The sequence below is a fragment of the Podarcis raffonei genome, chromosome 15 (genome assembly GCF_027172205.1).
Source record: "Podarcis raffonei isolate rPodRaf1 chromosome 15, rPodRaf1.pri, whole genome shotgun sequence".
In the NCBI taxonomy this organism is placed as follows: domain Eukaryota; kingdom Metazoa; phylum Chordata; class Lepidosauria; order Squamata; family Lacertidae; genus Podarcis; species Podarcis raffonei.
Genome location: NC_070616.1, coordinates 29,748,863 through 29,769,355, shown reverse-complemented (window position 1 = coordinate 29,769,355; position 20,493 = coordinate 29,748,863). Strand labels below are relative to the sequence as shown.

Genomic DNA, 20,493 nt, shown 5'->3' with positions numbered 1-20,493 from the left:
AGAAGGAGGCACCACACCACTGGCCTTGTACCCTGGAGCAGAGTGAAACTGCACTACATGAACACAGCTCCCACATGCTTCCCATCTTATGAAATATAAGGTGTGTCATTGTTCAGACAGGAGTACATCAGAATATCTTTTAAGGTAGATCAGACCAGAGGAGGGCACATCTCATCCAGTGCTCTGTTCTCACAGGGGCCAACAACCTGATGCCTCAATGGGAAGCCTCTTCCTCCACCTACCTATCACTGTGAGGGTCCCGGTGACCTCAGCAGACCCAAAGGTATTTGTGACTTCACAGATGTACGTCCCGCTGTCCTCTACTCGCAGGTCACTGATCGTCAGCCCAGTGACACGTTTGGTCCATCGGCTGTCAGCAGGCAGTGGCCGACCACCCTTGATCCATCGGATGGCTGGGTTAGGGTAGCCAGAGGCTATGCATGGAAGTTCCACCAGCTGACCTGCCTTTGCTTCACGGGACTGGAAGCCATCTAGGATGGTTGGGATGGATTCTGCAGGGTCTGAGAGCAAAAAAGGGAAAAAAGGGAAAAGGTGGGGGGAGAACTTTCACCATCAAGCACTCAAGCCCTGAAATTCTGTGAATGGAGCACATTATACAAGCTTGGAAATCTCAAATCCTTTTAAGTACTTAGTCTCCCTTCCCCTTAATCGTCTTTTCCTCTCTCCTCAATGGATTTGCATCCATTTGCAAGTTCGTATCCTTTCTGAACTGTGGTGCTCCAGACAGAACTCCAAACATGATCTTTTGAGTTTTCTCACTGGGAGAACAAAGGGGAAGGAAGCCCAATACCGGGAAATTGTTCCAAATAAGAGGGAGAGGATGTCTGCACCCTCTCTTACCTAAAAGGCCACCTTCTGTAGGAGCTGGTGACAAATGGACACACAACTTATTAAGAGTCCCTCAAGAGCATACCCAACTGGTGTGACATTCACAACTTTCTCAATACATTCTGAACTCCACAAGCTACTAATCAGGCTACCATCAAGAGCGGAAGATGAATGACCAAAACTCACACATGAAATACAGCTTGGTAGGGTTTGGGGTGGGCAGTAAGAAACCTCTCAAGTTGCTCTAGGTATGGAGAATGGAGGAGAAGGGCCACACACAGGGGAGGAGCTGCTAAGAAGAGGTCAAGCTCTGGGGAGGGCACTGCTCCTTGCCTAGGGCAAGGTAGGAGACCCATCCAAGGGCCTGGATGCCCACTGCCAAATGCCTAGCTCTTCCACAACCCTAGGAAAATGCAACCACATATACACAAAAAACACTCAAGGCTTCTTTTCTCCCAGGCTTCCTCTAGCCTTCATTTGGGCAAAGGCCTGCCCGTCTGCTCAGCTGAAGGAGAGCCCTTTACGGGGGTTTTTCCAGAATCTAAGGAACACTAAGGGAATTTTACCCAGGCATGTTGTTATGGCCATGGGTGTAGTGGGGGCGCAGAGGGGCAGCTGATCTCCCTAAATAAATACAAATCTGAGGTTCTGCCCCCCACTAACAAAAGCCTGCCCCCCCAAAAAAAAATCCTGGCTATGCCCATGTTTGTGGCATTTTCTTTTAGGTGCCTGAATTTACATCCCTGAATTTTATGTTAGACTAAGGAAACTCAAGATTAGATTAAGGCTTCCAGAAGCAATTCTTGCCTAGTTGGGCAGGGGGAAGGAGTTCTATGTCAAACACAGTGGAATGGTCAGGAAGCACCAGAGTTTGGTCTGGGGCTGTCCTACAATCAGACTTGCTTACTGCTGCTCACGTTCACCCCAGAGTGGTTCTGAGAGCCATGAGGGCATTGGTAGTCCAGAGTGGACACTGGGGAAGCCAGTGCTGTGCTACACATTCCACAAATCCAATGCCTCCTCTTTATTACATCATGGGCTCTCATCTTTATCTGAGTGAGGGAATTAAGAAGTGGAGCAGCCTTGACAGGAGAGGCTGTGAGCCTTACAGTGCAGTCTTGTGGAAAGCCCAACCACAGACAACCAGCTGTTTCAACAAACAAGGCAAGGCCCATCAAATCCCAAGAGCAATCCTAAGCCATCCAACATGCCCCTCTTCTCTTGGGAGGGACACAAAGGTTCAAATCCAGCTTAAGCGACCTGGGAAAGAGCCCAGCAAGACATACCTGAGACGGACAGTCGGGCTCCATTGCTCTGCCGCGTCTCGCCACTGTACTTGTGCTTGGTGATACACCTATAGGTGGACAAGGCATCTTCCTTCTGGACGTCTGATATGTACAACCCACCATAGAAAGTAATGAAAAACCTATTTTCTGAAAGAGATAAATGGAGAAAATGAATGAAAACACATTAGTGTCCTTGCTCATGTGCTGAGAAACCAAACCCCCCTCTGCCTGCCTACAGGTAGGGAAGAAAAACAGGGAGACAGCACAGTACTGCTAAGCTAGGCAGGTCTGGAACTTCCACAGGGTGGTCTGAAGGCAAGAAAGCAGAGCTCTTGCTCGGAGGCCAGGCAGCTGCCAGGAGGAGGCACCCACATTTTCCGTTCTTGCTGGCTGGAGGTCTGCTTATATCGCAACAGCACATCCTTGCTGGGCTGGAATTTTTTACCAACCACTTCTATACTAAAAATGATTAAAAAAATTATGGTGGCAGGATCCTCCTTTGATAGATACACAAAGAGGACAGCAAGAACTACTGTGTGTGTGTGTGTGTGTGTGTGTGTGTGTGTGCGCGCGCACAAATTTGCATATACACCCCTCGCTCCTTCTCTCCCTGTTTTGCCATTGGCCTGTTTTGCCATTGGTGAGATACCAGCTGTAGGGCTTGCTTCACCATCCACCCATCCTCTCCTCTTATGACAGCAGCTTCAGTGTCATTTTGATTTCCACCCTCCTTCTATGAATGGCAACCGGAGACCATTCAGGAGAGCCACTTCTGGTCTTGGAGCCCCAGATCATGCACAAAGAACGAGCCTGAACAGAGGAAGCAGCAACCTAAAGTTTGCTGACATCTCCTGCACACTACCCCAGCCCTCCGCTGAAACAACCACATTACAATTAAAAGGAAATCCATCCTGCTGCGTTAATAATTTGCTCAAATTACTGAGGAGCCTGTGAAAACAAATAGACCCTGAGGGAGCCTAAAGGAGGCAAACAAAGGCAGGCTCATCTGTGGCTTGCAGGCAGTGGCAGCAGCTCCATGGCTGACCCGGCCAGATACTATCTAGTCCCCAGCACTGCCAGAAGGCAGGGCTCTCGCGTAATCATGTGCAGGCAAGAGATGCAGCCACCCCAGTGGTCCTCATCTGCTTTGAGCCCATCTGTCACTCAGAGATTGAGACTGGTCCCAAGCACAAAACTGGTACAGGACCCAGCTCTGCCATACAAGGAGGAAAGGAAGTGCTGGAAACAGCCTGTAGAGAAGAGTGTGGAGAGAAATGAGACCAGCAAGGGAGATCTCCTCTCACTCACACATGCCCTGCTGCATCTTGGTCTAGCCTGCAAGCAACTCCCCAAATACTTAGGCAGCCTCCAGAGTTTAAGCCAGAGGAGCAAATCATGCCAGGAGGGAGTAGCAGGAAACCAAAAGAGGAGAGGGGCAGAGTGGGTCTGCATGCCTCCTTCTGTCTTGGCAATAGATATTGCAAAGGGAAGGCAAATATTGTGGTTGGGAGGGACATCCCAGCAGCACACACAGCAGACAAGCCGGCCCAGAACCTCTTATCAACCAATGGGCACGGGAGCTTGGCTGCCCTGGAATTTTAAGGAAAGGGTGGAGGTGAGGGATGTAGTTGCTATGGCAATGAGCAACTGCTGCTTTGCAAATTGCTGCTTCTCTCCCCCCCCCCCTTTCCCATTTTTTGTGCACATTTAATTGATGGTGCTTTTTCAGCAGCATCAGGTCTCTCTTCTAGGCACGAAGGGTTTTGCAAGCAAAAGCAGCTCAAGGGAGAAGACCCAAGAGAGATCTTTGGCAGCACCAGCTAGCTCAATGCTCCACGCTCAACAGGAATCAAGCAGAGACCTACTCTAGAGTGATGGGAGAAGGAACTGAAAGGATTGGCAGCCGAGTATCACTGCTACAAAAGGAACATCAGCCCAAACCCCCTCTACCAAAAAGGATGGGGGCAGGAGAGAGGGAAAATGAAAACGTTTTCCTGATCAGTCACCCTTGAATCTGGGGAAACAAGGTTGTCCCATAACCCCACCTTAGCCTACCACCCCTAGAAGACTGCATTAAAGGCTGGCTGGCTGGCTGACTGGCTCTGAGCTACCCTCAAGAGATAAAATGCAATCATATTATTTTGTTCTAGTAAGAAATACATGCATTTTGTTGAATAAAATCATAAATAATAAATAAATCTGACAAGGAGCTAGTTCACCTGCTGTTATTCCTTTCCAACGGATGTACGCTGTGCCTCAGTTTCCCCATTTGTAAAATGGGCGTAGGAATCAGTTTCCCTGCTGTGTGGTTCTCCCTGCCCCTCTGGTGCTTGTACCTCATGACCTGCAGGGCCTCAGGTGTAATGGAAAGGACCACTTTCCTCCATAGAAACCTGTCTGTCATTTTCTGGATGCCTTCCTTCAGAAGTTAGGCAGGCATGGATGTAGCTGGTGGGGTGCAGGGGGGGCAGCTGTTCCCCTCCAAATAAAAATACTTAAGTAACTGACCAACTGGTTGCAGATAACTCGGTTCTGCCCCCCCCAACATAAAGCCCCCTGCGCCCCCCCAAAAAAAGAATCCTGGCTACACCCATGTAGGCAGGTAGTATGGTGGGGGTCTCTCTCTCTCTCTCTGAGCATCAGTCTGGCATGCAGTAAGTTCCAGGTTCAAGCCCCAGTGACATCTCAAGGTACTGCTGGGAATGTCCCCTGCCTGGAGAGCCACTGCCAGTCAGTGCAGACAATACTGAGCTAGATGGGGCAATAGTCTGACTCAGCATAAAGCAGCTGCTTTTAGAAAACCAGTAGCGTTTATCATCATTACTCTCAGCATCTTTGCCTTATGTATCCTATAATCTGATTGCGGTTGGAGACCTGTGGTTTTGTTTTTAATTATATCCGTAATCCAGCTAGCATGCTCTTACAGGAGAAGAGCAGGAGCGCGATTTCTCAAACAAGTAACTAAAATAAAACGTGCTCCACCACCGACCGGCCTTCAGCCTCCCACGCTGGGCAACCACCCTGCGTTGTGACCCCAGATCCAGTGCGGACATGTGCTGGAGCCAGAGAGGCGCAGTACACAGCCACCCTTCAAAGAGAGGAGGATTCGCAAACCCCAAAAGGGCTGAGCCCTTCCTGGATACAACAACCACTTCTAATACAGAGGAGGGGAAACGAGGATCGATGAGGGTTGCCAGGTACTGCGCTCTGCGATATAGATTTATAAAAACAATGGCATCCGAGTCGCAGCCTCCGTGGCAGCCAGAGGAAGCATGTTTTATAGTTCGTAAGACTAATGAGGTAAGTTCCCCCTCATCCTCCAGGGCCAGGTTTCCTTACACGCAGCACGGCTTCAATGGCTTGCGGGGTGGGGGGGATCGATACAAAGCCGCCGCCGTTTATGAATTAGCCGCCAGAGGAGCTTCTGCATATCCCGTCACTGAGGATAAACACGGCACTGTTTATAGAGCCTCCAGGTCTTGTTGAGATAAACTGATTGGGGGGTGGAGGGAGGAAGAGAGAAGGGAGAGCAGGAGGTTACAAGGGCCCCCAACGCTAACCACCCAACTCAGATGGCTTTAGAAGAGGATTTGACAAATCTGTGGTAGGGCTCTTGATGGCAACTACTCATGATGGCTCTATACCAGGGTTCTTAACCTGTGGGTCATGGATGGGCTTCAGGGTGAGGTCCATAATCTAGGCACAATCCCCCCCCCCCAATGCAAAATTGTATGCAAAATCTGGTGTGTGTTTATGTACCTTGTGTTCGGGAAGGGGTCTTTCGTCATATTCTCAAAGGGGTCTGAGACCCAAAAAAGGTTAAGAACCTCTGCTCTATTTTGCCTCCAGGCTCCGAAAGTCACTAAGCAGGAAAGGCCTATTGCCTTCACTGGTTGCCCAGTGCAAGGAAACAGGATGCGGGATTAGGCGAACCTTTGGTCTGATCCAGCTGCAGGAATCTTTTTAAAACCTAGTATTTATTTATTTGATTTATTTGCTCCATAAAACAGAATGTCTCCCGTCCACTTACGTACATTTTTTTTAAAAAAAGCCATCAAGTGAAACAATAAAGCAATACCCGCCCTCCCCAAAAAAAAACAGGAACAGCAGTTAAGCATGATTACGTTTTTTAAAATAATAAATAAATACATGGAAGTAAATAGCACGCATCATTTTGGTTCTGCGCTTCACAGCCTCAGTTTTGTCTCCAAGAGGCGATTATTTTAAAAGGCACATAAAATGAAACCGCGAAGGAGCGATCCACCTGAGGAGAAAGGGTCTGCCCCGTAAGATGGCTGTGTGGAGGGGCAAAGCAAGCTTCGCTTCCACCATCCAGCCGAAGCGCAGCATCAGCTCCCCACCCCCAGCGAGGTGAGGTGAAACAGGGGAGCCACAATTCAGAAGGAAAAGATGTATTCCCCTCCTCCACTGTCGCCACAGCGCCACCCCCACCCCTGGGCTTTCCCTTCTCCGTGGTGGTGCCTCCTCGCCTGGCCGGCTCTCTTTCCTCCTGCCCTTAATCTCTTCTCTAAGTACAGCTCTATCTTCCCCCGTTAAAGGATTAACACCCATCTCTCATTCAACTATTGCAATGAGATTTTATTTCTAATTACGCCGTAATAAAACTGGGAGCGCTCCCAGGGTTTTCTCCAAATGACTTGTAGACACTCTGCAAGATTGGATCCTACTCGGCTGCATTGTAATAGCATTTCCCTGACATTCATTAGACATGCATGAAGGAGAGGTTTGAAGAATGGAATTGCATTTAAATGGATTTTCTGAGAGAGGGAGATGAAAACGGGCATGAAGAAAAAAGGGGAAAGGAGGAGGAGGAAAGGGCTGAACACAGGATGTAATAATCAGAGGGAATTGAAATAAAGCCTGGTCCCTCCCACCCCCACCCCACAACCAAGCATGTGCAGGGACAGCAAACCATGAAGGCGCTGCTGCCTCTTGGGTGCTGCTTGGGATCCCTGGGGAGGAGGGGGGAGGGGAGAGGGGGAGGCGCTCCGCAGACAAAACTGGCAGTCAGCCCCCGATGGTGAAGGGAAGGGGGTGGGGGGCTGATGTTTCCTAGAACATGAAGATGGCTGTATTATTTCCAAATACTGCTGTTGGAAATGGTCACTGTTTATTTTGCATGCATTTAAATTTAGACTGAATCGTCACAGGCTGCGCTTTCTGCATACACGGCACCCAACTGCATTGTTTACTTCCTGTTTTCCTCTGCAATCATATGTGTGTATATACAGACACCTCCTGCCAACTTAGGATGACACGCCGTGCATTTGATGATGAAATGGACTCTTGCCCACAAAATCTTCCAATAGAATGACACGGGTTAGTCTCAAGGGTGCTACAGGGTCCTCAAGCGCACATTCTGGGGCTCTGAAGTGCTTTGCTGCTGCTCCCTGCTCCTCTCCTGCACTTTGCCCCTTCGCAATCCTGACAGGCCTGTGGGTGCCCTCAGTGCCATCCCTGCCACTGAGCCCACCCAGAAAACGACTGAGAAGCCAACAGGATGCAAGAGTGGACACCTCCAACACATCTGGAGTCTCAAAACACCTAGGACTTTTCATTCAACCAAGGAAATAACACGAACAAATAAAACAAAATCTCGCCAAGAGGAAGAGGCGTGTGAGCGTCCGAAGTCCACCATCCAGGCCAAGCTGAGCCTAGAGATCTTCCAAAATGCCGCAGAACTGGCTGTGGAAACCAATAAGGTAGGCCCTATACAGGAAGAAGGGACGTGGGTGGCGCTGTGGGTTAAACCACAGAGCCTAGGACTTGCCGATAAGAAGGTCACGGTTCGAATTCCCGCAACGGGGTGAGCTCCCGTTGCTCGGTCCCTGCTCCTGCCAACCTAGCAGTTCAAAAGCACGTCAAAGTGCAAGTAGATAAATAGGTACCATTCCAGAGGGAAGGTAAATGGCGTTTCCGTGCACTGCTCTGGTTCGCCAGAAGCGGCTTAGTCATGCTGGCCACATGACCCGGAAGCTGTACGCTGGCTCCCTCGGCCAATAAAGCGAGATGAGCACCACAACCCCAGAGTCGGTCACGACTGGACCTAATGGTCGGGGGTCCCTTTACCTTATACAGGAAGAACCCCCAAATAGAGGCAGGATTCCACAGCAGACAGAGTTCCCAGGCAAGGGAGATGAGAAACAAAGGAAATTCTGCAGGTTTCCACCAGACCCTCCCTCCCTCTTTGAGTTAATGTTATTTAGCAAGCAGATTGTTGAATGTTTCTGCTGCTTTGCCTGCCTGAGGTGACACCTGTGTCAGAATAAAGGCTGCCTCTTGCTTTGAAAAGCCAGAGAGAGGGAGGGAGAGAGGGAGCAGCTAATGGGTGCCAACTCCCAGGAACTCCAGGGAAGCAGGCACATACGCAGGTAGTCCAGCTCCTCAGAGGGGCTGAGGCTCACAGCAGCAAGGACCCAGGTGGGCATGCAGAATAGCGATGCACACTGGCTCCCCGCTCTCATCCAGCACCTGCAGCCAAGTCCTAGCCTGCACAGTGTCAAAACACAAGGAGAACTTAAGCTCCCAGAGGTGGTCCAGAGGCGCCAAATACCAGCAGAAAATTACAGAACAGGATGAGGAATGTTACGAAATGAAGAGGAGGGGACTTGAGATTCCCATGGCTAATCTTGTTAGCGAGACAATTTCTTATCAAACTCATTATGTGTCAGAGAGTGAGAGGGGGTGATGAGAGGGGGTGAGGCAGGCAGATGGGGGGGGATTGCCAATGTCTTTGTAAAATAGGGTAATTGTGCCTTGAGCATGGATGGAGGTTCCCTGCTATGGGGGGAAATCCATAGCGTGGCCATGGATTGAATGTGATTGTGTCAAAGAGTCCCAGAATCTTTCTACTCTCTCTCTCTGTCTTCTCGTTTGTTTTCAGCTGCAACATCCAGATTGTAAGACCCTTGGGGACAGAGACCTGTTTGGAAAGTATACACTGATGGTGAGTTATTTATGCATTCAAGTATTATTTCTCTTTTATAAGCTCTTTGAACCCCATTACTTTTTGGTGAAGCATCATTCAAGGTGGCTTACAACAAAACTAAAACACACCCAATAAAATGAGAGTTTAAAACAACAATTAAAATGCAGAACAAGAAGCACATAATTCCAGCTTATGCAGAGCCAAACACCTACTGGAGCAAGAAAGACTGCACTACTCACCAAATTATAAAACGTGAGGGAGCCAGCTTTGTGCTGCTGGAGGGTAGGGGACAGAGTAGGGCCTCAGATGTTGGGTCCAGAAACAGACAGACAACAATAGAAACTGGAGTGCTATGCTCCAAATGGAGAGCGCTCCAGTTAAGATCCCACCTGGAGTTTTCAGTCCCACCTGGAGTGTACTATGATAATCAAGTGTGGCTATAGCTAAGGCATGGATGACCATGGTCAGGTCTAAGCTGAGATGAACTAACTAAAGCCCTATGGAGCCCCCAAATCCTAAATACAATTGATGGACGTGAAAAGACTCTGGAATGCCTGTTTGCTAAGGGAGGCTAGGGGAAAACCAATGGGGAGTCAACGTCAAGGGCGGATTCCACAAATTTGAGCTGCTCTTGGTCATGCACATCCTCCACGTTGACACTGTTGTATCGCAGCTTAACCCAGATGCCCTTATGAAAGGAGATGCCCTTTGCCCTCCTGCATTGCTAAGCAGCTTAGGCCAATGGTGACAAGAGTTTCCTCTCAGCTGCTTGCCATAATTATGCACCTACTTATGGGTGCATAAATATGCATTCTGCTTTATGGAGCCCAGGTCCTGAGCCTCAGGCCTGCACCTTGGGAACAGAGGAGATGCTGGGGTTTGGGGGAGAGATGTAAGCATTTCTCCTACAAAACCCAACAGATTATTTTCAATTCTAATGGTTTGCATCTTTGCACAAATGTCTATTCATCCTGATAGCCACGTCTGACCTTCAGGATCAGAAGCAGCTTCAAGGGTCTTCTTATGTTTCCAAGAGAAGCGAAAGGAGCCATGCAGAAGAAAAGGACAGTCTGTGTCTTATGGGGGGGGGGGGACTGCCTTGATGAGGAAGGGGGTGTTGAGATGCCTCCCTACTATGTGAGAGGGATACGGCTTACTGCAAAGATCAGAGACGTGGCTCAAAATCTGAATCCATTGTCCCTCCACTATTCTTGCACAAGTCAAAATACCTCAAGTCACCTGCAAATTTGTCTTTCTTTCTTTCTTAAATTGCCTGGGAGGATACAAATTGCAGGCTGGGGTTTTCCTCACTAGAGCTGCCCCTCCGCGGCTGGCCGCTGCCAAAAGTCCACGCAGAAAGACAGAGGAAAGCCCTAAACGAAGCCGGCGGGCGCGGGGAAAAGCTTGCCCACTTTATATATGGGGTGTGGTTTTCACTAAGGAGGAAAGGGGGTGAACCGTCCGTCCACCAGGGTAGCAGAGCGCAGCTAAATGCCTGTGTGCCTCCCATCCTCAAAAGTCCTTGGTTAAGAGACCGCCCCCACCCCTCTGCTCGTTGTTCAGCTATGCATAGGGGGGTGTAGTACACGGAGGCACTGGGGTAACCCCCCTTCTCCCCTCACCACGGCTGAGCCTGCTGTTTTCAGCAAACGCTCCCCCCGCGGCGCTCCTCCCCACCCACCCCTTTTTAAGCTGAAATGTGGAACGAGTCAGATTTCATGCTAATGAAGCGAAAATCTGATCGGGCTTGTGCAGAAATTTGCATCTCAAAGCAGAAAACAGGGCGCCAGCTACTGCTGCTGCTGAGCCGGCGGCTGCTGCTGCTGCTGCTGCTGAGCCGGCGAGCAGCTCTCGGGGTCTCCGGGACGCCGGTCAGCTCGGTCAGCAGCGGCCGCGACGGGGGAGGAGAACGGGCCAGCGCTCCTCCGACCGCGCTCCTTCTCCTACTTCGGCGCGCCTGAGCTTCGGGCTCCTCGGTGCGCCACGGACGCCCGGGGCAGCAGGGAGCATGGGGCATGGCGATCCCAGTCCAGCCACGGGCTGCCGGGACAGGAAGGGGGCAGAACGACGCAGCAAGGCGCGGCGCCCCCCCCCCCGCGGCCTCCCCACCCTTCGCGCTACGGGTTCAGGCTGAAGGCCCTATTCTGTTCACACTGGGCGCGGGCTGATCTTAGAGACGGCAGGCCGACCCGTTTCGAGGGCCCAGTTGCACTGGGCGACCCATCCCCTTCGGCCATTAAGAGAGCCGATTTGCAGCGGAATCTGCTCCAAGGAGGGTCCCCGGGACCTCCACCAAGAGGCAGTCAAGCCACAGGCCGAACCTCCAGGCTATTCCCTCCCCGAAGCTGTCTCTGCTGGAGGAACTGCTGGGCAGGGGGTCTCCCTCGGCGGTCGCTTCGGGCTCTTCGATCGCTCACTTAAGCAAGGCCGGGAAATTTTTCAAACTAGCCCTGCCTGCCTTCCTGCTTAGGCAGCAGCCCTTCTTGCAAACGCACCACCAAAAGCAAATCTTCCCCCTCTCTCCCCGTCAAAAAAGTGAAAGTCAGTCACTGGAAAGGAAGAGAATTAAAAATGAATGAAAAACGGTTAAGGAACTCCTTTCCAGAAAAGCCAAGTGCGCGCAGAAACACACGGTGCTGTTGCCTGCCAAAAAGTTGGCAGCTCCAGTCCCTACCACTGAGGTAAGGTGTGGCTGGCAGGAGACACACACCCCTTCACAGCCAGGTAATGAGGGCGCAAGCAGCACCCAAGGGAGAGGAGCATGCAGGACTTGGAGGGGGTGGGGGGTGCGGGCAGGGCATTGGAATGCAGCCTTTGGTGTTGTGGGGTTCAGACAAGAAACCCAGGAACAACTGCTGCTCCTACTGTTGCAAAACTGTTTTTTATTGCTATTGTGAGCCACCTAGAGATTTTGTTATTCGGTGGCATTTAAGTACTGTTAGTAAAACAAATCAATAAACTCAACTCAGACTGGCCAAGTTTGAGAAAAGACAAAGGACACATTATGAGTCCTCTACACACAAACACACACACACACACACAGAGAGAGAGAGAGAGAGAGAGAGAGAGAGAGAGTGTGTACCCCAGAACTGACAGTTAATGTCCCCAACAGTCTGTAGTGTTGCCATTGTCCTCATCATAATATTTTCAGGAAGCCTGGGAGGAGCCAAAAGCTGCAGCTCCATCGGAGATTGTCAACGTGTGTCGTGCGAGGCTGATTTTAGGCTCTTAAGTCCAGCAAGCAGGAGAATTACAAAGTGAGCAACCTAAGTGGCAGCTTGGCACAGATTTTAACTATGGCAGCTCATTATTAGAGAGAAAGAGTGAAGGAAAGGAAAGGAAAGGAAAGGAAAGGAAAGGAAAGGAAAGGAAGAACACGCAAAGGAAATTAGAAAGAACAACCCAATATGACAGCACAGTTGCTCCAGAGCCCCTGGCTAAATTATAAAGCAGTTTACTGAGGTGGAAAGCTGCAGCAAGAGCTGAGGACAGAATATGTGAAAACCATCTGCAGATTTAAAAATAATCTACTTCACAACAGCCCTGGAACATATTCTCCTACAGAAAATAAGCAGGATTCCTTGTTGCTGTGAAATGTTGGGGCACAGGAAAGGGAATTATTAGAAGCATTCCAGGATTGTTCCGTCCTCAAGAATGAAGATATCAAGAGTCTAAAATAGCTTTAAAATAAAAAAATTGTCTTCTTTAAATCCACTCTGCATGCTTGGGGGAAATGGACTGCAATATGAGCTTGCTGAAATCCAGGACAAAGCTGCTCTGGCGCTAACAAGCCCCTCTTCTCCTCCTCCCTCTCAGTGACAGATGCCTCCCTACCTACAATAAATATAGGTTGTGTTCCCCACCCTCCCTCCCACCCCCCTTGCACATGAAGGGATGTATGTCTTAATTAAGCAGGACACTAGCAGCATGGCTAATGATTTTTGCTGCTTGCTATGTAAATCTCCACTCCATGCCAGGGTTAACTTCCTACCCGGGGGTTTTGTGCAAGCACTGGGGTGCACGTCTGCTCATTATTTCACGCCAGGAAATCCATCTAACAAGGCAGAAAGGGTGCCCAGTCACAAACGTGCCTTCTCGCTTAGTTCTAAATTTAGCCAAGAGCTTTGCCAACAGTAGCAAGACCCCTACCTCCCCTAGACCCTGGCATCAGAAGCCATGGCTTAACTGGGATATTGGGGGGAGGGAGGGTTCTTTTGAATTAGCTAGCTGGAAAGCCGGATACTCATTAAATTATGCCTTTATGGTCAGGAAATCACAGGGAAATGAAAACTCTGGAGCAGTCAGGTCGCCATCCAAAGCCCAGAAGAAGTCCGACCAAAGAATGGGAGAAACTAAATAGATGGGCAGGAGCCTAACTTCCCTCTCTCAGGAGGGTTCTCACAGGCTTGCCGGTACTTGGCCGATGGAGGGCACCCACAGTATGAAATAGGCCATAGGTGAAGATTGAAGGTAAAGGGACCCCTGACCATTAGGTCCAGTCGTGACCGACACTGGGGTTGCGGCACTCATCTCGCTTTATTGGCCGAGGGAGCCGGCGTACAGCTTCCAGGTCATGTGGCCAGCATGACTAAGCTGCTTCTGGCAAACCAGAGCAGCACACGGAAACGCTGTTTACCTTCCAGCTGGGGTGGTACCTATTTATCTACTTGCACTTTGACATGCTTTCGGACTGCTAGGTTGGCAGGAGCAGGGACCGAACAACGGGAGCTCACCCCGTCGCGGGGATTCGAACTGCCAACCTTCTGATCGGCAAGTCCTAGGCTCTGTGGTTTAACCCACAGTGCCACCCGCGTCCCTAGGTGAAGATTAAGAAAGCACAATTTTTCCCTTGCCCCTCCCCGGGGTGTTTTTTCTACTTCAACCTTGCTACCTTGTAGGCCCACAACACATTTTGCTGCCTGAAGTAGAACCCAAATAGCAGTCTTGCTCTACCCCTGACTTGGAACAGTATTCAGACACCAATTCCAGCATACATTCTTTCCTCCAATCTCCCTCAACCCAATTTATTGTTGCTGCCCAAAGCAGGTCAGTTTCACCCTGATACATAGCTGGGCTGGCTCCATTCAGCAATCAACTATCCTTCCAGGTTAGTCAGCTCCCCAAAGCAACAGCCCCTGAGACCATGCCAAAATTTGCTGGTCCAACCTTGTCTGCAGGAGAAGTGTCATTTCTCTGCTGCTGCTGCTGCTGCTACAGCAGTAAACTCTGGATCATTGTGTAGAGACCAACACATGCTTCCAAGCACTGAAGCAGTTCATCTCCCTGGCCAGGCTCTCAAATGTGGGGGGAATGACCCTACCCCCCACCTCAAGAGGAAAGACTAGTTGGATATACTTATCCATTTTTGCAGAGAAACCAAGAATGCTTTACTTGATAAAATAACACACACGCGCCAGCAAACACTTCCTTTGCAACAGATCTTTGGACAGATTCAGCTATCGTCCATGCCAAGAAGTCTTCATGCAGGGCTTGATGGGTCTGCATGATGCACCTTCTTGGGAGCCAACTGAACAAAATCTACCTTCTCATTGTGATCAAGAGTTCTGTGCAAATCAAATGCTTCCTTCCTTTCACAGAACACAAATTCTCTTTAGAGGTAAGAGATGTCTGACAAACATTGTTCCTGGCATTTTGCTCCAGGATCTGAAGAAGCTCAAGGTCTTCACATCTGTTGCCTATGCTCTGGTAACCTCTGGGTTAGATTACTGCAATAAACTATATGTAGGCCTGCCTTTGAAGATGGTCCAGAAACTGAAGGAAGTTCAGGTTTCTGCAGCCAGGTTGCTCACTGGGGCAAGACTGAACACAAAACACCAATCCTGGCCCAATTGCACTGGCTGGCAATTAGTGTCCAGGCTCAATTCAAAGTTATGGTTTTGACATTTAAAGTGCTATACAGATCAGCACCCCAATATCTGAAGGTGCCCCATGAACTGACCCAGACCCCGCAATCATAATCACAGGCTCTTCTCCATGTGCTCCCTCCATGGGAGGTCCAAAAGGTGGCAACACAAAAATAGGCCTTTTCAGCGGTGGCTCCCGGCATGTGGAATGCTCTCTCCAGGGTAGCTCACCTGGTGCCATCTTTGTCTAGTTTTAGGCACCAGGCAAAGACTTTTCTTTTTACCTGGGGTTTTGGCTCTTAATTTTATGGGCTGATGGGGTTTGGGGGGGATTAGTTTTTGTGGCTTCTTTTGGTGGGGCAGGAGCTGCTATACCTGTGCTTTGTTTGTGGGTTTTTAAGGTTTTTATTGTGCTTATTGTAACTGGCTTTAGTATTTCTATTGTGTTTAGAAGTTACTGTGAGACATTTTCATGACCAAAGCATTATTATTATTATTATTATTATTATTATTATTATTATTCAACAAGTGCCATCAGCTGTTATTGGTGCTCACACTGTGACCCATGTGCAACAGGTGAGCTGCTCAGCAAAGTTCCTGCAGAACCAGCTGCCACTGCCACACCTGATCTCTGGCTTTGTTTCCAAGCGGACCTTGGAGCTCCATGTGGACCCCAGAGGCTCTCTACAGAAATGAAGATGAAGGTGGCCACACGTGGCTGGGACTGGCTCACAGGTGCTTCACTGAGCAGCGTGCCTGCTGCTGAAGAACTTAGAAGAAAAAGGAAGCCCTTTTCAATGGGGTGGGAGAGAAGAACCACCCCCACCACACCAGGAAAGGGTTCCTTGTTCTGTTTTCCTTTTTTAAGAAGCGTGCTGCAGCAGCAGCAGGCATCCTGCTCAGCAAAGCACCTGTCAAGCCAGCTCCACCAGCCATGCGCACCTATTGCTTGGCTCAGCAGCATGCCTGCTGTCATGCAGCTGTTTTTCAAAACGACCAGAAAAGGAAAGAGGAACCCCTTCGTGACACCACTATAAGCTTGCAGGGAAGTGGGGGCAGGAGTGTAGAGGGGACAGAGGTTGGGAGTGGGAGTTGGGTGGTGATGACAAGGCAAGTTGGCCGGCTGGCTGGCAAAGTGGAGCAGCAGAGTGCAGGATGTCCCTATGGGCTCCCAGCTCCCAGGGCAGTTGCCCCAGAACACAAAAGAATTTATTCAGCAACACTCCACCTAAGCAAGAAAGCTGCATGAGGCAGTCTCTGAAGAATTTTGCTGCAAAAATGTATCCACGCAGGTTTTTGCAAAAACAGCTACCCACCCACCCACAACACCACAACAACTTTCTCTCTCTCTCCTGCTCTGTTACACCTGCCCAGAGGCGTGGGGACGTAAACAGCAAGGGTAGATGCAACAGGCATTTTCCTACTCAGAGTGAATGAATTTTACATCAGACCAGCACATGCTTCCACAGAAAGTAAGGCTGAATTTTCCCAGCATGTCTAAAAGGTAGGAATCATGAAGGCTCCTGCACTTCCCTCCGGGGAAAAAGAGCACAAAGCTAAGACCGGGGAGGGGATGTATGAGCGTGTGCGAGTAATTCCACATTTTCAATCATTCTCAAGAGCTAATCCGAACAGTATAGTAAAGCTCCGGCTGGCAACAAGCCACAAAGGGCTTCCCACAAAGCCACAAAGAGCATTGAGAGACCAGAAAGAGGCTCTTGTCATTTTGACCTGTTTCTTAGAGAAAAAGGCGGCGGCTGGAAGCGCTCAAAGGCTCTGGACGCAGAGCAGCCACCAGTACAGCCCAATAACCTCAACTAGAAAAGTTTCCTTTTATTAAAGGCAACTCTTTCAATACAACTCCCCAGCCTTTAGCACGCAGGCACAACAGTAGCTGGTAATAAAAAGTCTTCTCTACCCCTCACTCAAGGATACAAGGTGAAGTGCCCCTCCATACACACACTGCTACCTGTCCCAAATTTGCACAGGAACACAATGCAAGCTACAGTATTCAGACCCCTTCTAGGAGGGGGGAAACCCTTGTCTCTGCGCCCCAGAAAATGCCTTGATTTCATGTAAGGCTAAAACCTATAACCAATTTAACTTGGTTGAGTAACCAATCGGGCTTTCCTTCCAAAAATGAGTAGTGATTTATTAGGAATAATCCAAAATTAGGATAGGGCTGTACCTCACAGATATCAAAGGATCTAACATGAACAGATACATGATTAAGGCCCCCCAAGGGTGTGTTTGTTTAAATAAATTCACAAAACCTAGGGTCCTTTTTCATTAAGCTGCAAGTTTCCTCACATGTTCAAGCACCTTTGTGGAGTTTTTGGAAATAGGCATATTCGTCTGAAATCAATCAAATTCAGAGAAGTAAAAACAGAAAGCAAAACAAACAAACAACAACAACGCTAGTTATAAGATGAGGGCAAGTGGACTAAAAGAGCTGAGAGATGGGATGTTGCCATGGGTGACTAAATAAAAGAAGGGAAAGAGCAAAGAATTTGGAGATCTAGCAAGCAGGCAAACACCAAATAGATCTGAATCTGGAGCTAGGAGGTGTCATGCCTGGGTTCTTGCGTTGTGTAATGGCATTTCTTGCTTGCCTCTGTTTATCCTAAGAGCCAAACCATTGTACCATCCCCTAACAAACTATCCTGCTTCCTAGAATACAGTACCTGTGTTGTCAGTGGCGTACCTACCTGTTTGGGTGCCCGGGGCGACATATGCACCCTGCATCAGAGGGCGGAGCGAGTCGCCCATGGGGTGGGGTGAGCCAAGGCAGGGCAGGCTGCGTGGAGCCTCTCTGCCGCCTCCCCCTCAGCTGTAGGGCAGCTGAGGCGATGGGCAGACGCAAACCCCACGCTGCTCAAAAGAAAGGCGTGGCTCAGGCACGCTGCAAACCCCACGGTGTGACGCCCAGTGCCCTCCACCTCACCTAGCTATGCCTCTGGATCAGGCGGATTCATGGAGGAGAGGGCTGTCAAAGGCTACTAGCCATAAAGGCTGTGCTCTGCCTGCAAAGTTGGAGGCAGCGATGCTTTTGGCTTCTGGAAATCACTTGAGAGGAGAGTGCATCTGCAGTGGTGTAGAAAGGGGCATACGGTGGGTGCGGGAGTTATTTTTTCAAAAACATATTTTTGCCATTTTGTCACCGCCCCCACCGCCCCCAGTGATGACACCCAGGGCCACCGCACCCACCGCACCCCCCTTCCTACGCCACTGTGCATCGTAGGTTTAAAGAGCTGCTGAATGGAGGTAAAGTAGCGGGTGACTTGTTATTATTATTTATTACTTAGCATCCACAGCCTTGGGGGTGATTCCTCCTCATTTCATATATGGCAGTTGGTTCGCAAGATGCCATTGTGTCACTGTGGGGCTTGGGACGGTGCTCAGTTGGTAGAGCTCACAAAGAGAGCCCAGCTAGATAGGAACCCGGTTTCTTCAAAGCTAGGGCAGCGCTATGGAGGAGCTACTGCTAAAAGCTGAGGCTGGTTCCAGCTCTGCAGCCCACAGTGGCACCAACCTCTCTTCCCTGCCAGAAAGCAGACAGCCTAAGAGAGCTTTGGTGACAGTGATGCAGTCAAGAGCCCCAGCTGCTATCTGGACAGATGACAAGATCCTTAATATATATAAAAAAAAACTTTTAAAAAAGCCAGGAGGTTGCAAAATGAATTCAGTATCAATTATTCTGGGATATATATGCTAATGTGGGGGAAGGGGTGCAGGAGTGGAATCCATCTCAGCTTCAGTTAATTTCAAGCACAAAAACGCAACTGAGCCTGAGGAAGGGGTGATATTAAAAGAGAGAGACAAGCTTGCATATTAAAAACGATGTGGATGGACGGGGCTCACTGCTGCAGAGATTGCAGATTGGCCAGGCAGCATTAGAGGGGGAGGCGCTTGTTTATTAATTTGCAACCATCTCCTTTGTATGATGAACAGCAACAGCAGCCACCTCCCTTTGCGAGAACACCGCCCATGAAAAATGCATTTTCATTAATATAAATTGTTTGCAGTTGGTAAATTAATTCTGGGAATGGTTTCCATGCAGAGCAAATGACTCTTTCAGCAGAGATGAGGCAGTGCTGGGTGGGCATGAAAGACACCCCCCTCCCGTCCAGCTTTAAAATGATAAACACAGGAGAGGAGGTGAATATCTGCTGCCCCAGACAGATGCTTCCTTTAGGCTGCCTAAATCTACTTGGAAATGCAACAAAAGCCAGGGATAGCACCACAACACACCCTCTGGTGATATAATGCTTTAAAATACCGTTGTACCTTGGGTTACAAATGCTTCAGGTTACAGACTCCACTAACCCAGAAATAGTACCTCGGGTTAAGAACTTTGCTTCAGGATGAGAACAGAAATCACGCAGTGGCAGTGCAGCGGGAGGCCCCATTAGCTAAAGTGGTACCTCAGGTTAAGAATGGACCTCCAGAACGAATTAAGTTCTTAACCCAAGGTAGCACTGTACACCGCAAGGAGTAGCTGAAAAACAGTGGATGGGCTCAATGTACAAGAAGCAAAAGATAGGTAGGTACTTTACACCCAAGCTGGGCATTGGTTCCTCAAACCTAGTATCTGCACTAGCATGGAGGCTGGATCTGATTAGAGTTGTAGTCCAAAGCATCTGAAGGGTGCAAGGTTAGGGAAGGTTCATCTTCACCGACTGGCAGCAGCTCCCCAGGACTCAGGCAGGAATTTTCGCCAGACCTACACAGAGGTTGGACTGGCTTCCAGGTTTGATGGGGCCCTGAGCACCATGCATCTAGTCTAGTGCATTCTTCCCTTCCCTCTAGTGGGCGACTGTGGTGGTGGCAGCAGCATACTGTGACCTAGCATTGCTCTGGGGCACCATGGCAAATCTGAATGGCAGCACAATGCAGTGCTAAAAGCATCAAACAAAGAAAAAGATGGTGGTGGGAGTGGTTGTAAAGAAAGGAGGTTTAAGGCTCCAGAACTGGGGCCCAGGGGTGTCTCTAGCCCTGCTGGAAGATGCTAACAGGGTTTGAACCCAGGACCTTTCGCAAATAAAGCAGCTGATCAACTGCTGAGCCATGGGCCTTTCCCTAAAGACAAGCAGGGAATTCTGTTACCAGAGTCATGGTCCAGCTTGCAACTCCAGGTCTCCTCATGGTGGCAGTGAGTAGAGGATCAAGTTACCTTTTCCCCAGTCCTTTCTTTAAAAACAAAACAAAACAAAAACTTGTAGCATGCAACCATCCACACCTCTTGGGTCTGAGAGTTTATGGAGAAAGTGCAATCCTCTGAATCAAGTCTGGTCTCATCACCACTGAGTTGACTGGATTGTTTTTTTTCATTGAAATGTCAGAAAATGTCAGTCATCATGAAACCATTGCTATGATTTCATTTGGGTCAAAAGCCTTTGTTTGTTTTTTCTGGCTTCCATCTTTGGGGGGGGGGGAGTGAAAAGCATTGGGCAGGGGAACAGTACTACTACTTGGAGATGAACAATGAAATTATTATTATCACACACATTAATACCATGTGTGTGAGGCTTCCCTGCAAGGATCC

General features: G+C 49.3%; 1 protein-coding gene across 2 annotated transcripts in view; it reads right to left on the bottom strand.

Annotated features, from left to right (window-relative positions):
* The window catches only part of DSCAML1 (DS cell adhesion molecule like 1), a 166,582-nt gene that overhangs the window by 54,434 nt on the left and 91,655 nt on the right, over positions 1–20,493 (bottom strand). For both annotated transcript variants that reach the window (XM_053367552.1, XM_053367551.1), the window contains exons 4-5: positions 2,136–2,282; positions 243–521 (exon numbers count right to left, since the gene is read on the bottom strand). In XM_053367552.1, the coding sequence (XP_053223527.1) occupies positions 243–521; positions 2,136–2,282 (426 nt within the window). The remainder of the gene's footprint in view (positions 1–242; positions 522–2,135; positions 2,283–20,493) is intronic.